The sequence below is a fragment of the Somniosus microcephalus genome, chromosome 23 (genome assembly GCF_052327205.1).
Source record: "Somniosus microcephalus isolate GS21.2 chromosome 23, FLI_Smic_1.0, whole genome shotgun sequence".
Taxonomy (NCBI): Eukaryota; Metazoa; Chordata; class Chondrichthyes; order Squaliformes; family Somniosidae; genus Somniosus; species Somniosus microcephalus.
Genome location: NC_141009.1, coordinates 65,497,337 through 65,516,327, shown reverse-complemented (window position 1 = coordinate 65,516,327; position 18,991 = coordinate 65,497,337). Strand labels below are relative to the sequence as shown.

General features: G+C 48.9%; 1 protein-coding gene across 1 annotated transcript in view; it reads right to left on the bottom strand.

The window, feature by feature from the left end:
- Nucleotides 1-18,991, bottom strand: part of LOC147101925 (zona pellucida sperm-binding protein 4-like) — a 37,673-nt gene that overhangs the window by 3,897 nt on the left and 14,785 nt on the right. Inside the window, exon 9 of the mRNA XM_085965154.1 lies at nucleotides 118-296. Coding sequence (XP_085821280.1) covers nucleotides 118-296 — 179 coding nt within the window. The remainder of the gene's footprint in view (nucleotides 1-117; nucleotides 297-18,991) is intronic.

Genomic DNA, 18,991 nt, shown 5'->3' with positions numbered 1-18,991 from the left:
AAGTATGCCATTGCCTGATCACATGTAGCGTCTTTAAGGGCTCCCATTGCCCTTTAGACCCCCTCTTTCCCACCCGACTGACAGCCATTGATGGGGCTCGCAGCCCACAATACCTACCCGCTGAGTAGTGCCACACTCAGTGACTGCGAACTGAAAGAGCACAGTGTCTGCAGAGGCCACGGTCGGACTGCACTCCGCTCCGTGTCCATCCTTCAGATGGACCGTTGTCAGGTCTACAGGAGGCAGCGTCAAATCCTTGGAGATGGCGATCAGGACCCGCCCATCCTTGGTGCACACTGCAAGAGAGTCAATGAAAGGCGGTTAGTTGCTGCACGGGGAATGGCAAGGGAACCGTTACCGGGAGGGGGAGAAACTCCGCCCAGCTCAGCACCAGCTTCTAGTTTCCTTCTCTCCCCGTCCACTCCCCAATTCTCCATCTAATGGAGACGGTTCACCAACTCCATCCCTACTGGACTGGTTATATTCAAGACCTGCATCAAATCCACACCCTGTCCGGTCAGTGCCAGCCAGGGACTGATCTTCACTCTGCCCTCCTATCCTGGGGCGCAATTCAACCATCAGAAGTCCCAAGTCGCATAGAGAAGGAAGGAGAGATCCTGGGTCAGGATCTCAATGATCAGACTTTCAAACTGTAGAAATGAACACAGTTCGTAAACCCGCCAGCTCCCGGACTGGAGACTCCAGCTAATGTTTCAGGACAGGAGGAGAGAGGATACTGTCCAGGGAATCCCCAGTGCAGTTGGATTGCGGCTGGTCCTGGGAAGCCCTGGCCCAGAATATAGGCGAGCCGAGAATACACCCACCTGGCAGATTGTGGAGTGAATAGAAACACGGCGGCACATCCCGGCTCCCGGCATCAAAGCAGCAGCCTCTCTGCACACACTCACTGCCTTCAATTCCCCCAAACCCGCAGTCTTGGCGGAATTTGGGAGACAGCCAACATTGATCGGCGGGGAGAAGGAGAGAGGGCGGCTGAGATGAACAAATTGTAAGAAAGAACAAGCCCAGAACCCGCAGCCCCTCCATTCTAACAAGCGAGGCTCCCAGGTAAGTGAGGCTGTAGAGCCGACTCCCCCTTTTTATCCCCTGTTTAACCCGTAGTAAATGAATGGTCTGATTGGCCCACGGGCTCCCCATGTGAACCCGCATTCCCACGGGGCACACGGAGATATTGGGGCCTTGTTTAAACTTATTTTTTTCTTTTTTTGTGTCACTCTTTTATTTAAATCTAGTAATACTTGTTACAATACATCAACTTCATAATAAATCCATTACATTCATTGACCACAATAAAACAAAGCCTTAAAAACAGCTTTAGGACTAACAGTACAAATGCAGTGGTAAATTTTACAGACAAATCAACAATATTAACAGTACAGGTCCCCATAGTGAAAAACAATTTTACACCAGTCCTATTGGCAATCTAGTAACTCTTCATTTTTGCTTGGTATTACCTGCTGTCCTTTATTTAAATTTTAATATTCATGTACAACATTACTTATACAACTCATCAGTTACATAGTAAATCCATTACATTCATTGACCACAATAAAAAGGATAAAGCCTCGAAAACAGCTTAACGGTGAACAATATAAACACAATAATACATTTTTACAGGTAAATCAATAATGTTTACAGTACAAACTGCCACTGTTAATAAACCAAGAAAAGAAAGAACCCGTATTCGCCAGTCCTACTGGCATCGTTGAATCATTCAGTCATTCATTCCTCTGTTCGTTCGCTCAAGTGTAAATTCCATTGTGAATGTCTGCGTGCGTGCGTGTCATTTGTCTCCCTGCGTGCGTTCGTTCATCCGTCCAGACAGGCCTCACACTCACCCAACAGGATGCCGACCTTCATCCTGGGGAGCGAATTTGAAGGGGCTGCTCCTCGATTTTTGGCTGCACTTCAGTCCCACGCTCCTGATCTTCGGTCACCCGGTGCGGAAGGGAGCGGGCAGGTCGGGGGACCTCCTCATGGGACTGCTCCTGGGCCTGGCCAAAGTGGCCATTAACTGGTCCAGGCAGCGGGCGGTCCAGGGGGTTGTTCGGCCCGACTGCCTGCCTCTCTTCCGCGGCCACGTTCACCCCTGGCTGGCCCTGGAGATGGAGCACGCGGTGTCCGCCGACACGCTCGAGGCCTTCCGAGACCGATGGGCACCGTAGGGACTGGAGTGCTGCATCACCATAAGGAACAGTACTTTAATTTAATTTGTTCAATTTCCTTTTAACCTTTTTTAAAGTTACAGCACATGATCATAGAATCATCGAATCATAGAATGGTTACAGTGGGGAAGGAGGCCATTCGGCCCGTCGAGCCCGTGCCGGCTCTCTGCAAGAGCACTTCAGCCACTCCCACTCCCCTGCCCTTTCCCCGTAGCCCTGCACATTTCTTCCCTTCAGATACTTATCCAACTCCCTTTTGAAAGCTGTGATTGCATCTGCCTCCACCGCCCTTTCAGGGAGAACATTCCAAATCCTAACCACTCGCTGCGTAAAAAAGTCTTTCTTACGTGGCCTTTGGTTCTTTTGCCAATCACCTTAAATCTGTGTCCTCCGGTTCTCCACCCTTCTGCCAATGGGAACAGTTTCTCTCTATCTACTCTGTCCACACCCCTCATGGATTTGAACACCTCTATCAAATCTCCTCTCAATTTTCTCTGCTCCAAGGAGAACAACGCCAGCTTCTTCAGTCTTTCAACGTAACTGTACTCCAGACTGGGGAATGAGGTTGGTCAGGTGGAGCAAGTTTCAGTAGGTGAACATTTAGGGAACAGTGATCATAGTATCATAATGTTTTGGTTAGCTATGAAAAAGAACAGAGAGCAATTGAGAGTAAAAATGTTTAACAGGGGAAAATGCAACTTCAGTGGGATGAGAACGGATCTGGCCCGGCTAAACTGGAATCAAAGATTGGCAGGAAAAACTGAAATGAACAATAGGCTGCCTTTAAAGAGGAAATAGTTCAGGTGCAGTTGAGGTACTTTCCAACGAGGGGGGAAGGCAGGACAACTAAAGTCAGGGCTCGCTGGATGATGAAAGAGATAGAGAATATGATGAAGCAGAAAAAGAGCGAGTTTGACAGTTGTCAAGTTGCAAATGCATCTGAGAATCAGGCTATTGAAAGAAAGGTCAGAGGAGAAGTGAAAAATCAAATGAGGGGCAAAGAGAGGGTATGAGAATAGAATTGCAGCCAACATGAAAGGTAATCCAAAAGTCTTCTATGGCCATATAAATAGTAAAAGGTAGTAAGAGGAGGGATGGGGCTGATTAAGGACCAAAAAGGAGACCTATTCATGGAGGCAGAGGGTATGGCTGAGGTACTAAATGAATACTTTGCATCTGTCTTCACCAAGGAAGAGGATGCTGCCATAGGCATCGTAAATGAGGAGGTAGTGGAGATAGTTGATAGGATAAAAATTAATAAAAAAGAGGTATTAGAAAGGCTGGCTGTATTTAAAGTAGATAAATCACCAGGAGTGGATGGGATGCATTCTAGGATGCTGCGCGAATTTAGGGAGGAAATCGTGGTGGTACTTGTAGTGTCCGTGTGTAGATAAAGACACTGAAGACAGGAGTTGGTTCATAGGTATTTACTAAGCAAGTCTGGGGGGGGTTCTAAAGGATATTACACAATACACAGGCTTATATAGCCCAAGTGGCAATTACCGGCATTACCCACACCTGGGGCTCTTAAAGGCACATACACCACAATTGCTCTTAAAGGCACATACACCACAATTCCTCCCCTTCTAGCTAACTAGTACATCATATTTTAACTAATTATTAATTACATGTTATATGTAAAATAATATACATTGCTGTATTAATTAATTATAAGTTAGTCTCTCAGGAGGCTTCCAGACTCGGTCCGGATAACGCCTCGGGGGTGTAGTAGTTTCTGGTGGTGTAGTAGGTTCTTCTGGCACGGCTGATTCAGCTTGAAGGCCAGTGTCGGGTTCATCGGGTTCCAGTATCACCGGATCGGAGGTAGATATGGGTAGCTCTACTTCATCGTTAGATGTATAGAGTGGTGGTGTAGGTTGTCCCTTTTCGGATGATTTGATGATTTGGTCAGCATGGCGCCTTATTATGCTTTCTCCGATGTCCACGGTATACATTAGTGGTCTTAGTCGTGTGCAGATAGTTCCAGGCTGCCATTTCTCGGTACGGTAGTCCCGGGCCAAAACCGGTTGGCCTATCTGGAAGGCCCTAGTTGGCCTTTCATTCATGCCCTGAAACTGCCGGTTCTCCACATCCCTTCGGATGTTGGGCTTGACCAAATCCAGCCGGCATCTTAGGTTTCTATTGTAGAACATCATGGCGGGAGTTTGGTTGGTAACCATATGTGTTGCATTCCTATATGCAAATAAGAAGTTATCCACCTTGTGCTGAAGTTTTATGTCTTCATTACCCATGGCCTTTATGGCCTTCTTGAAGGTCTCGACAAACCTTTCAGCCAATCCATTGGTGGCGGGATGGTATGGGGCGAACGTGTAGTGCTTTACCCCATTGTTCTTTAAGAACTTTCTGAATTCTTCGGACACAAATTGCGGTCCATTATCAGAACATATCTGTTCCGGCAGCCCATTCCTGGCAAATATGGTCCTTAATACTGTGATGGTTTTTTCCGTGGTGGTGGAGGACATCTTGGTTACCTCCGGCCACTTGGAGTGTGCATCAACTGCGATTAAGAACATTGAGTCCATAAATGGACCAGCAAAGTCGATGTGCACCCTTTGCCAGGGAGATGAGGGCCACTCCCATGGATGTAGAGGGGCCTGTGGCGGAGCATTTTGGACCTTCTGGCATCCTAGGCAGCTCTTGGTCATGTCTTCGATGTCTCCATCGATACCTGGCCACCATACAAACGCCCTAGCTAGGTTCTTCATTTTCACTCCACCCAGATGCCCCTCGTGAAGCTCCTTTAGCACTTTATCCTGGAGTTTTTGTGGAATCACCACTCTGGATCCACACATCAAGGTTCCTCGGCACACTGACAGCTGTTCTCTTCTTTGCGAGAATGCTGGCAACAGTGGTTCGCCATGTGCTGGCCATCCCTTCACTGTTAAATCATAGACCCGTGAGAGAGTAGGGTCATTTCTTGTCTCCCTTTCAATGGCAGAATTTGTCACTGGTAGACATTCCACTATGGTAGAGTGGAATATCTCTACTGGGTCTACTGTAGGTGCCTCTTCTATCGTTGGCAACGGTAGGCGCGATAAACCGTCAGCATTCCCATGCTGTTTTGACCCTTTGTATTCAATGTTGTATTGGTGTGCCCCTAGAAAAAGGGACCACCTCTGTAGTCTTTGTGCCGTCATAATGGGGACACCTTTTTTAGGGTTGAATATGGAGATGAGGGGTTGATGGTCAGTCAGCAAGGTAAATTTTTGTCCGTGTAGGTAATGGTTGAATTTCTTCACTCCCCATACCAGGCTGAGTGCTTCCCTGTCTATCTGGGCATAGTTACGCTCAGCTGAGTTCAATGAGCGTGACGCAAAAGCTATCGGCCGTTCCGAGCCATCAGGGAATCTATGGGACAATACCGCTCCTATGCCGTAAGGGGATGCATCGCATGCCAGTCTGATTGGTAGTGATGGGTTGTAATGAGCCAAAACTTTCTCGGATGTGATTAAGTCTTTACATTTATGGAAGGCACGTTTACAGTCTTCGTTCCATTTCCAAATCACTCCTGTCTGTAGAAGATCATTAAGAGGGTGTAGAATAGTTGATAAGTTCGGTAAAAATTTATGATAGTAATTTATTAATCCCAGGAATGACCTTAATTGTGAAACATTTTCAGGTGCTGGGGCTTTTATAACTGCTTCAATTTTTTCAGGTGACTTATGCAACCCTTCCTTATTAATTATGTGGCCAAAATATGATATCTGATTTTGGAAAAATTCGCACTTGGGGCGATTTGCTCGTAGGCCCCGTTCTTTCAGCCTAGTGAGCACCTGCTCCAAATTGGCAAGGTGCTCGTTTTCGTTTTCTCCTGTTATAAGGATGTCGTCCAGGTAGCATTGAGTCCCCGGAATCCGTTGCAGGACTTGCTCCATAGCTCTTTGCCAGATAGCTGGAGCTGATGCTACTCCAAAAACCAGTCGATTGTACTGGTACAGGCCTTTGTGTGTGTTTATTGTGAGATACTTTTTAGAGGTCTCCTCAACCTCCATCTGTAGATATGCCTGTGCCAAGTCAATTTTGGTGAAACGTTTCCCTCCGGATAGTGAGGCGAAAATATCTTCTATCCTCGGAAGAGGATACTGTACCGTGTGAAGGACCGGGTTTACAGTCACCTTGAAGTCCCCACAGATGCGAATTTTTCTCTGTTCCTCAGAGTTATTTTTCAATGCTTTTTTCATGACTGGGACGATGGGTGTTGCCCATTCACTCCAATCTATTTTGGATAATACGCCTGACTTTTCCAAATTCTCCAGCTCTGCCTCGACTGCCGGACGTATTGCGTATGGCACCGGTCTTGCCTTAAAAAATTTGGGAATTGCTGCATCTTCCACTTTTATTGAGGCGGTGATGCCTTTCAAGGTTCCTAGTTTCTCTTGAAACACTTCTTTGGCGTTGGCCAAGATGTCTTTTAATTGTTCAGGTATGATGTCATCATTGTTTTTTTCCTTACTGGTCACCGTTAGTGCCTGAATGGAATGCCAGTCTAAACGTATTTTCCTTATCCATTCACGTCCCAACAACGGTGGACCACCATCTTGTAGAATGTATAAATACAACTTTTGTATTTCTTTGCCGTTGTATACCACAGGCACCTTTATTTTTCCTTTGGGGTATACTTTCTGCCCCGTATATGTTTTTAAGATAATGGATGTGTCTTTTAGAGGTATATGCGGAAATAGCCTCTCGTAATCTCGTCGATTTATTACGGTTAGAGCTGATCCTGTATCTAGCTCCATTTTAACTGGGGACCCTGCTATTATGAGGGTAACCCAAATGGTCTGGTAATCTTCATTGGCAATTACATTGTGTAATTTGAGAGAGCTTAGTCTCTTGTTCCCGGAGTCGCTATCGCTCTTCTGGTCTTTGGAGCTACTGTCCGTCATCATTTGTACCTTTCTATGCTTTTCCTTATTGATTCTTTTCCCGTTAGTGGATTTTTTATTTTCAGATCGGCATACACGTGGAATGTGTCCCATCTTTCCGCATCGCTTGCATGCTTTTTCTTTGAACCAGCAATCCCTCTGGTCATGGTTGGATCTGCCGCATCGATAACATTTCTTGAAACCCCGTGTCATTTCATGGGTGCTGAAGTCCTGTGGCCTTTGCTTTATCTTTGCCATTCCTATTGCACTGAAAACCTTGTCCAGTGTTAAATCTTTTCCAGAAGATACCTTCTTTTGTGTTTCTACACTTAGGGGATCGCAGATGAATTTGTCTTGCAGAGAATCTGCCAGTCCTGCCTCGAATTGGCAGTGTAGGGTATCAACAATCTCCTCAAAATTCTTGTCCACCGGTTCGGCTGGAGTGATTAAGTTGCGTAACAGCTTGTATGTTTCTGCGCCCATTAGATCCAGAAGAACTGAAGCTTTTTTTTCATCTTCTATTCCATTTGCGGTGCAATTTTTACATATGTGGTCCAATCCTCTATCTTGTTATCAAAAACATCAATATTGCCAAAGTTAGGCTCTGTTTCGTTATCAAAAGCATCAATATTGTCAGACTTAGGCATTTCAAAAAAGATATGGCGCTTCCCGCGCTTTTTTTTTTCTCTCTGTAGCAACGATATGGCGCTTCCCGCGCTTCCCTGCCGCTGCTACCGAACTGTGGTTTCCGTTTATTCACTGTTGGAGACTCGTTCCCGACGGAGGTCTAAATGCTGACCTGCTTGCCGCGCCGGCTGTCTCCCGAGTGCACCCTCCCAGTCCGTTATTGCTTGCCTCCGATTTCGCTGCCTGTCTCAGCTGTAGAGCCCGCCACTGGAGCCCCAGCCTGACGCCCCGGAAGGATTAGCGCAGTACCTGCCACCAGCTTGGCCAGCTGGTGAAACCACAGTTTCTCTTACTTCCTTGAGTCTTCTGGAAGCTGGAGGAATCGATGTCCTTGAGGTGCTGCCGAATTGCAGGTAAATCCGTTTCCACTTCGTCGCCACTGTAGTGTCCGTGTGTAGATAAAGACACTGAAGACAGGAGTTGGTTCATAGGTATTTACTAAGCAAGTCTGGGGGGGGGTTCTAAAGGATATTACACAATACACAGGCTTATACAGCCCAAGTGGCAATTACCGGCATTACCCACACCTGGGGCTCTTAAAGGCACATACACCACAATTGCTCTTAAAGGCACATACACCACAGTACTGGCCATAATCTTCCAATCCTCCTTAGATACGGGGGTGGTGCCAGAGGACTGGAGAACTGCAAATTTTATTCCCTTGTTCAAAAAAGTGTGTAAAGATAAACCCAGCAACTACAGGCCATTCAGTTTGACCTCGGTAGTGGGGAAGCTTTTAGAAACAGTAATCAGGGACAAAATTAACAGTCACTTGGACAAGTGTGGTTTAATTAAGGAAAGCCAGCACGGATTTGTTAAAGGCAAATCGTGTTTAACTAACTTCACGAGTTCTTTGATGAGGCAACAGGGAGGATTGATGAGGGTAATACAGTTGACGTAGTGAACATGGATTTCAAAAAGGCGTTCGACAAAGTGCCACATAATAGGCTTGCCAGCAAAGTTGAAGCCCATGGTATAAAAGGGACAGTGGACATGGATACAGAATTGGCTGAGTGACAGGAAACAGAGAGTAGTGGTGAACGGTTATTTTTTGGACTGGAGGAAGGTATACAGTGGTGATCCTAAGGGGTCGGTTCTAGGACCACTGCTTTTCTTGATACATATTAATGACTTGGACATGGGTGTACAGAGCACAATTTCAAAATATGCAGATGAGACTAAACTTGGAAGTATAGTAAACAGTGAGGAGGAGAGTGATAGAAGTCAGGAAGACATAGACAGGCAGGTGAAATGGGCGGACACGTGGCAGATGAAATTTAACGCAGAAAAGTGTGAAGTGATACATTTTGTTAGAAAGAATGAGGAGAGGACATATAAACTAACTGGTACAATCCTGAAGGGGGTGCAGGAACAGAGAGACCTGGGGGTATGTGTGCACAAATCATTGAAGGTGGAAGGACAGGTTGAGAAAGCAGTTAAAAAGGCTTACGGGATTCTGGGCTTCATAAATAGAAGTATAGAGTACAAAAGTGTGGAAATTGTAGTTGACTTTAAATTGACAATTGCCAGTAATAAGAAGAGTCAGCTCCACAAGTGTCCCTCTTAAGGAGGCAGCACCAATAGAATTTAGACACCAAGACCTAGAAATTCAGTATAGCCACATTTGGGGCGCTACAGCATGGCGTTCGCTAACTTTTGCGCCCGGCGCAACTTAGCACCACCTTCGCCGATATTCAGTTGCATCGCCCCAAGAGGTTGCTGCTGCGCTAAAGCAGGCGATGCACGACTATCATTAGGCGCTAAGCCGGCGATCCAGGGCGCAAACACTGAGGGCGGGCACAGCGCAGGTGCGGCGAGTTGCTCATTGAGGGCAGACAGTCAGGCGCCAGTCAGCACTTAAAGGGGGAGGGTGGAATTGCTTGGCTGCCACGCCCTGCACGCTGCAGCCCTAAGGCAAGGCCTGAACACTGCTTCTGGAACAGCTCCATGCCCAGGAGAATGGAGAAGGCCAGGGAGAGAGTGCAGCGCTTCGGCGAGGGTGACCTGAGGCTGCTGGTTGGTGCAGTGGACCGCAGGCGCCATATCCTCTTCCCTGAGGGTGGCAGGAGGCCGCTGCCCGCCGAATATCGGAAAGCATGTAGGGATGTGGCAAACAAGGTCATGTCCAACAGCGTGGTTGGCAGGACACCAACCCAGTGCCGGAAAAAATTCAACGTCCTCACTCGGGTTGTCAGGGCAAGTACCCTTTCCAGTATCCTCCTCATCCCTGCATGTGCACCTCACTTTATGGCCAAACGAGTCTGAAAGCTCTAATGGCCAGCCCTCATCCAGCAGCTATGGGACTGTCATGAAAAGCACTTGCACATTCAGGACTTTAGACACTGTCAGGGCTATTCGACCATGGGAGGCAGTGCGGGCAATATCAGGGCTTGACACTGTACTTAGAGGCGGTCCTTTCTCTTGCAGTCCAAGCTGGCGCATAACAGAAGACAGCAGCGACAGGCCGTCCTGACCTGAAACAGCTGAGCGACCTCGAGCAGAGAGTGGAGCAGATCATGGCAGGCCGGCTGAGTGGCCCCGTCGCCACTGGAGATGCTGACCCTGTTCTGGGCACCAATGGTAAGGTCATCACCTTTTTGACCTCTCCCTTTCCACTTGCGCCTCACACCAGCATCCTTTGCCACTATCGAACCAATGCAGTGCACAGCAGCACTCATGCCTCCCTCGCTGCCGCCCTGTCCTCACAATAAAGCAACTCTTGTGCCTCCCTGCTTTCAGATGGTGACTCACCAGGTGAGGAGGCGGCCCCTCAAGCTGACACTGTGTCTGATTCAGACATAGAGGAGGAGGAAGAGGTGATTGGGCAAAAGCATGGCAGATGCAGTATAATGTGGATAAATGCGAGGTTATCCACTTTGGTGGCAAAAACAGGAAGGCAGATTATTATCTGAACGGCAATAGATTGGGAGAAGGGGAAGTGCAATGAGACCTGGGTGTCCTTGTGCACCAGTTGCTGAAGGTAAGCATGCAGGTGCAGCAGGCGGTTAAGAAGGCAAATGGTATGTTGGCCTTCATAGTGAGAGGGTTCGAGTACAGGAACAAGGATGTCTTGCTGCAGTTGTACAGGGCCTTGGTGAGACCACACCTTGAGTATTGTGTGCAGTTTTGGTCGCCTTATCTGAGGGAGGATGTTCTTGTCATGGAGGGAGTGCAGTGAATATTCACCAGACTGATACCTGGGATGGCAGGAATGACATATGAGGAGAGATTGGGTCGATTGGGCTTATACTCGCTGGAGTTTAGAAGAATGAGAGGGGATCTCATTGAAACTTATAAAATGATGACAGGACTAGACAGACTAGATGCAGGAAGGATGTTCCCGATGGCCGGGGAGTCCAGAACCAGGGGTCTCAGTCTAAGGATAAGGGGTAAGCCATTTAGGACAGAGATGAGGAGGAATTTCGTCACCCAGAGAGTGGTGAACCTGTGGAATTCTCTACCAGAGAAGGCAGTGGAGGCCAATTCATTAAATATATTCAAGAAGGATTTAGATATATTTCTTAAGGCTAAAGGGATCAAGGGATATGGGGAGAAGGAAGGGACAGGGTACTGAATTTGGATGATTAGCCATGATCTCATTGAATGGCGGAGAAGGCTCGAGGGGCCGAATGGCCTACTCCTGCTCCTATCTTCTATGTTTCGGCGACTGTCTGCGAGGGGCGCTGCTGCAGATGAGGCTGCGGTACCGGCGACTGTCTGCGAGGGGCGCTGCTGTAGATGAGGCTGCGGTACCGGCGACTGTCTGCGAGGGGCGCTGCTGTAGATGAGGCTGCGGTACCGGCGACTGTCTGCGAGGGGCGCTGCTGTAGATGAGGCTGCAGTACCAGTGACTGTCTGCGAGGGGCGCTGCTGTAGATGAGGCTGCAGTACCAGTGACTGCCTGCGAGGGGCGCTGCTGTAGATGAGGCTGCGGTACCGGCGACTGTCTGCGAGGGGCGCTGCTGTAGATGAGGCTGCAGTGCATTTCACAATTCACAATTCAAGTCGCTTTATTGGCATGATAAGGTACATCTTATGTTGCCAAAGCATCAAAATACATTTATGGTTGAACACATAAACGCAGTTCTATTCATACAGTATATAAACAGGTGAATACCTGAGTTTTTAAGTATACATTCGCCTTGTTTATATATACTCTTGTCTTAGTTTACTGCTTGTCCCTCTGTTCATGGCAAGCTGTAACATAGTGTGCCGCCAGTGTTACACAGCTTCTCTCCTCTCCCAGTAGGAATGGGAGTTTTTGGTTGTCCTTCAGATTTCTGAATTCAGGGCATATTTGTGAGAATTTTTGGTAGAAATTCTCCCTGATGCCCTGATATTTTTCACAGGCTGTGAGGAAGTGAATCTCTGTCTCAACTACTCCCTGACTGCAGTGAGAGCATATCCTGTCTTCTCTTGTCAGCCTGGTCTGCCTGTGTCTGCCTTTTTCGATCGCTAGGCTATGTTCGCTAAGTCTGTACCTTGTCAAGGTTCTTCTCAGTTTGTTATCCTTTACCATGGTCAGGTAATCAGCTATGTTGTATTGTCTGTTTAAGGCTAAGTAGCAATTGAGTTTGCTTTGGGTTTTTGTTGTTTCTGCCCAATATGTCAGATATTTTTCCTTTTGCTTAGTGACGATTATGTTGGGTCGAATTCTTTGTGTTACCCTGTCACTGTCCTGGGACTGGTTATTGTTAGTATTGTTAGTAGTTACTTCACTGAGTCCCAGGATTAGTTGACTGAGGGTATTCTTCTTTATCGTCAGCTCTTGGCATTTCAGGGCGTTGTAGTGATAGCATAGGGGGTTGCTCATTTGTAGGTGATTCCAAAATTTGGTGGCTCTTTTTTGGATAGTGATTATTAATGGATATTGGCCTAGTTCCGCCCTGCATGCATTGTTTATTGTTTTCCTTTGAGTCCGGAGGATACTTTTACAGAATTCTGCATGTAGGATCTCAATTGGGTGTTTGTCCCATTTTGCAAATTCTTGTTGTGTTAGCGGTCCCCATACCTCACTGCCATAGAGTGCAATTGGTTCAATTACTGATTTGAAAATTTTGAGCCAAATGCTAATTGGGATTTCTATTTGGATTGATTTTTTGATGGCATAGAAAGCCCTTCTTGCTTTCTCTTTCAGTTCATTCACAGCCAGTTTGAAGTTTCCCGTAGAACTGATTATTAAGCCCAAGTATGTGTAGTGAGTGGTTTGTTCAATTTTGGTTGTTCCTACTGTGAAATTTATTTTGGGTCCATGATGTTTGTATCTTTGCTGGAACACAAGGACTTTGTGACTGTCTGCGAGGGGCGCTGCTGTAGATGAGCCTGCAGTACCAGTGACTGTCTGCGAGGGGCGCTGCTGTAGATGAGGCTGCAGTACCAGTGACTGTCTGCGAGGGGCGCTGCTGTAGATGAGGCTGCAGTACCGGTGACTGTCTGCGAGGGGCGCTGCTGTAGATGAGGCTGCAGTACCGGTGACTGTCTGCGAGGGGCGCTGCTGTAGAAGAGGCTGCGGTACTGGTTTATTTCTGAGAGCAAAATACTGCGGATGCTGGAAATCCGAAATAACAACAGAAAATGGTGGAAAAACTCAGCAGGCCAGGCAGCATCCATAGCGAGAGAAACAGAGTCAACGTTTCAGATCAAAACCCTTCGACAGGACTCAGAAAAAACACAGGAAATGAAACAAATTAAAAGGCCAGTTTGGAGGCTGGGAAATGGGGATAAAGAACAAAAGAGAAGTGAAGAGACATTAAGAGATATTCAAAACCAGACGAGATGGTGTTGGGACCAGTAAAGAGACAAAAGACGGCTCTAGATTAAGACATGTCGGAAGCACTGGTGTGGAAGGTGGCATCGTCGGAGCAGATGCTGCGGAGACGGAGATACTGGGGGAATGGAATAGAGTCCTTACAGGAGGCGGGGTGGGTGGAAGTGTAGTCCAGGTAGCTGTGGGAGTCAATGGGCTTATAGTGAATGTTGGTCAATAACCTATCCCCAGAGATGGAGACGGAGAAGTCGAGGGAGGGAAGGGAAGAGTCAGAGATGAACCATGTGAAGATGAGGGAAGGGTGGAAATTGGGGACAAAGTGAATGAAATTGTCTAGTTCAGGGCGAGAGCAGGAAACGGCACCAATACAGTCATCAATGTACCGGAAAAAGAGGTGAGGGAGGGGACCCGAGTCGGACTGGAACAAAGAGTGTTCCAGATATCCCACGAAAAGGCAGGCATAGCTAGGACCCATGCTGGTACCCATGGCAACACCTTTGATTTGGAGGAAATGAGTGGAGTCAAAGGAGAAGTTGTTCAATGTGAGAACAAGTTCAGCCAGGCAGAGGAGGGTAGTGGTGGATGGGGACTGGTTGGGCCTCTGTTCAAGGAAGAAGCGGAGCGCCCTCAGGCCATCCTGGTGGGGGATGGAGGTGTAGAGGGATTGTACGTCCATGGTGAAAAGGAAGCGGTTGGGGCCAGGAAAGTGGAAACTGTTAAAGTGGTGGAGGGTGTCAGAAGAGTCGCGGATGTAGGTGGGAAGAGACTGGACAAGGGGAGAAAAGATAGAGTCGAGATAAGAAGAGATAAGTTCCGTGGGGCAAAAACAGGCTGAAACGATGGGTCTACCGGGGCAGTCCTGTTTGTGGATCTTGGGAAGGAGGTAGAAGCGGGTTGTGTGGGGTTGGGGAACTATGAGGTTGTTGGCCACGGGGGGAAGATCTGAGGGAGTGCCGCACTGTCGGAGGATCAGTACTGAGGGAGTGCTGCACTGTCGGCAGGTCAGTACTGAGGGAGCGCTGCACTGTCGACGGGTCAGTACTGAGGGAGCGCTGCACTGTCGGAGGGGCAGTACTGAGGGAGCGCCACACTGTCGGCGGGTCAGTACTGAGGGAGCACTGCACTGTCGGCGGGGCAGTACTGAGGGAGCGCCGCACTGTCGGAGGGACAGTACTGAGGGAGCGCCACACTGTCGGCGGGTCTGTACTGAGGGAGCACTGCACTGTCGGCGGGTCAGTACTGAGGGAGCACTGCACTTTCAGAGGGGCAGTACTGAGGGAGCGCCGCACTGTCGGAGGGGCAGTACTGAGGGAGCGCTGCATTGTCGGAGGGTCATTACTGAGGGAGCGCTGCACTGTCGACGGGTCAGTACTGAGGGAGTGCTGCATTGTCAGAGGTGCTATCTCTTTGATGAGACCGTAGCCGAAGGTTCCATTTATGGGTCAGGTAAAGGACACCATTGGAAGGATAGGGAACATTCTGCTCTCCACTACCACCAAACAAATACAGACCAACTGGTTTTACATCCCATTGTTGTCTGTGGGATCTTGCTGTACACCAATGACTGCCATGTTTAACTGCACCAGTGTCAATACTTCAAAAGTGAGCCAGTGGTTGCAATGTTGGGCTATGCTGGTGAAATCCTGGATCACTGCACATCTGTTCTTTCTTCTGGAATTGAGGAAGCCAATTCTAACGCTCTTTATTTGTTCATTTCAGATCTCGGGGTGCGATTTCTGAAAGGCAGCTGATTGGCTTGTGTTGGAAAGACCATTAACAGCAGCTGCATTTACTGATGCATCGCAATGATTTAGTGTAACACTGACTAACTCTAAACTAAACCAAAATAAACTTCTTGAATGTGCTGTACGCAGACCAATCGTGTCCTAATAGTTTTATCATTAAGTCTATAATGGTTCAAAACCGCAAACAAAGGAACACTTTTCCCTGGTATAAGCCCATCGAGTCCCAAGTACCCCTATTGTCAGCCTTGGTTCAGTGAGTAGCTCTCTCACCCCTGAGTCAGAGTGTTGTGGGTTCAAGCCCCACTCCAGAGACTGAAGCCTATAATCCTGACTAACACTTCAGGGCAGTACTGAGGGGGTGCTGCACTGTGGGAGGGGCCATCTCTCTAATGGTGCCCTCTCAGGTGGGCATACAAGATCCCAGGGCACTGTCAACCAAAAGCAGGGGAGTTCACCCAGGTGTGCTGGCCACACATTTACCCCCTCGACCTACATTGTGAAAGCAGATTCTCTCATTGCTGTGTGTGGCAGCTTGCTGTGCACAAATTGGCAGCTGTGTTACCTACACTTCAACAGTGACAACACTTGAAAAATAAAAGTACTTCTCTTGGCTGTAAATCACTTGGGACATTGTGAAAGGTGCTACAGAAATGTAAGTCTGCCCCTTTCCTGCAAGGACCCTTATTGTTTGCCAGTCAGTGAGACCAGCATCAGTCCTTCACCCTGCAGCCTCAGGTAGCCCCAGTCTGGGGGCTCCAGCTGTAACTTGGATGGTCAGCAGACTTTGTGGGGGGGGTGGTTAGGGAGCAGCGGGCAGGGCGGGGGTCAATGAGTTTGCGCACCTAGCTTTCTCTTATGGGGCCCAGGACACTCAGCACCAGAGCTCTGAGGGAATTGGTTCCAGAATTATACAGCAGTGAGGCTGAAGCCCCTTCACATGGGCAAACACTGAAGGTCAAATTCTCAGCTTGAACTTTTAAATTTCATACAGGCATTCTGTGCATTAACAGCATTCTCTCTGTGCTTCTCACAAGAGCTCCCCCTTGCCCACGTGTAGGGGCGTGTAGCTTCTCTCCACTACTTACACAGGTCCCATGAGAAAGATCAGGGATTTTGAGCCTGTCCCAATGGGTGCAGCAAAAACCTGGTGGCACTACAATCCTCCCTTAGGGAGACCACTAGGAACGCTGGTGTGGGAAATGAAAAGGAGGGTAGATGATGCTGAAAAGGGAGCATTAAATCAGATTTCCCATCCAGTGGACACGAAATGGACAGCAAGTCCAAGGTACAAAGCCTTGTGCCATACTTGACCTGGAAGAGACTGATGGGACAGTGTAGAGAGGTTATTGGGCTGAAAGTGGCGTACTGTGGCTGCAGTGTGTACCATCTACAAGATGCACTGCAGCAACTCGCCAAGGCTTCTTTGACAGCACCTCCCAAACCCACGACCTCTTCCACCTAGAAGGACAAGGGCAGCAGGCGCATGGGAACACCACCACCTCCAAATTCCCCTCCAAGTTACACTATCCTGACTTGGAAATATATTGTCGATCCTTCATCGTCACTGGGTCAAAGTCCTGGAACTCCCTAATAGCACTGTGGGAGCACTTTCACCACACGGACTGCAGTGGTTCAAGACGGCAGCTCACCACCTCCTCAAGGGCAATTAGGGATGGGCAATAAATGCCAGCCTTGCCAGTGACACCCACATCTCAAACACATTTTTAAAAACTGACCCGAGAATGCTGGCCATCAGTGTCATTTGCCATCGTCTCTCCGGCCCGTGTTCCAGTGCACCATCAGGAACCAATTAGAAATTAGTTTGCATTCCCTTCCTGGGTCCCTCTCAAGTTAGATATTTCATCAGTTTTGCACCAAAAGAGCAAATTGTATCAGTGAGTGAACACTGAAATGAGCCCATTCGATTTATATCCCTCGTTACCAGAGTTAAACCTGAAGCTCAACCTTGGCCATTCCAATTGTCCTAACATTCGCAGCCCTGGGGCCATTGGAGGAAAGAAAGTTCAATGGCCTAGAAATTCAGTATCGCCACGTTTGGGGCGCTACAGCCGGGCGTTCGCTAAATTTAGCGTCCGGCGCAACTTAGTGCCACCTTCGCCGAAATTGAGTTGCATCGCCCCAAGAGGTTGCTGCTGCGCTAAAGCAGGCGATGCACGACTATCATAAGGCGCTAAGCCGGCGAGCCGAGGCGCTAACACCGAGGGCGGGCGCAGCGCAGGTGCGGCAAGTTGCTGATTGAAGCAGCACGGTGGCATAGTGGTTAGCACTGTTGCCTCACAGCGCCAGGGACCGGGTTCGAATCTGGCCTCGGGCGACTGTCTGTGTGGAGTTTGCACATTCTCCCCGTGTTTGCGTGGGTTTCCTCCGGGTGCTCCGGTTTCCTCCCACAGTCCAAAGATGTGCAGGTTAGGTTGATTGGCTATGATAAATTGACCCTTAGTGTTAGGGGGATTAAATACGTGAGGTTACGGGGATAGGGTGGGATATGCGTTGGTGTAGGGGTTACGGGGATCGGGTGGGATATGTGTCGGTGCAGGCTCAATGGGCCGAAATGGCCTCTATCTGCACTGTGGGGTTTCTGTGATTCTGTGATTCTGTGAAGGCAGACACGCTGGCGCCGGTCAGCTCTTAAAGGGGGAGGGTCGATTTGTTTGGCTGCCACGCCCTGCACACTGCAGCCCTGAAGCAAGGCCTGACCATTGCTGGTTCAACAGTTCAATGCCCAGGACAATGGAGATGGCTAGGAAGCGAGCGGAGCGCTTCAGCGAGGGTGCCAAGGCTACTGGTTGGCGCAGTGGAGCGCAGGCGACCTGTCCTCTTCCCTGACAGTGGGAGGAGGCTGCTTCCCAGCAAGTACCGAAAAGCCTGGAGGAAGGTGGCAAACAGGGTGACCACCAACAGCATGGTTGCCAGGACTCCAGTTCAAAGCAGAAAAAATTTCAACGACCTCACTCGGGTTGTCAGGGTGAGTACCCTTTCCACTATCCTCTTCATCCCGGCATGTGCACCTAAGTTTCTGGCCAAAGGGACCTGAAAACCCCAATGCCCAGCCCTCATCCAAGAGCTATGGGACTCTCATGAAAACCACTTGCACATTCAGCACTTTACACACTGTCAGAGCTATTCCACCATGGGAGGCAGTGCAGGCAAGATGAGGGCTTGACACTGTCAGGGCTATTCCACCATGGGAGGCAGTGCAGGCAAGATCAGGGCTTGACACTGTCAGGGCTATTCCACCATGGGAGGCAGGGCAGGCAAGATGAGGGCCTGACACTGTCAGGGCTATTCCACCATGGGAAGCAGTGCAGGCAAGATCAGGGCTTGACATTGTACTCAGAGGCCGTCCTTTCTCCTGAAGGGCAAGCTGGCCCACAATCCCAGGCAGCAGCTACGGACTGGGGGAGGCCATCCTGACCTCAAACAACTCAGCGACCTGGAGCAGCGTGTGGAGCGCATTATGGCAGGCCGGCTGATTGGCAGCACAGGCTAGGAGTCAGCAGGACTTCGCTGCATCACAGGCGGCTTCCAGCCAAGTGCTCAGTCATGCCGTGCATTCACTGGCTGGTCTGATGCAGACACAGATCAGGGCCACACGGGCACTAACTGCTGACACCCTCGCTGGATCGGCCAGGCATCGCCAGGGCCCTCGCCATGCCGCAGAAGCCCAGCAGTCTGTGCTTCAGCAGATTTCTGCGCATG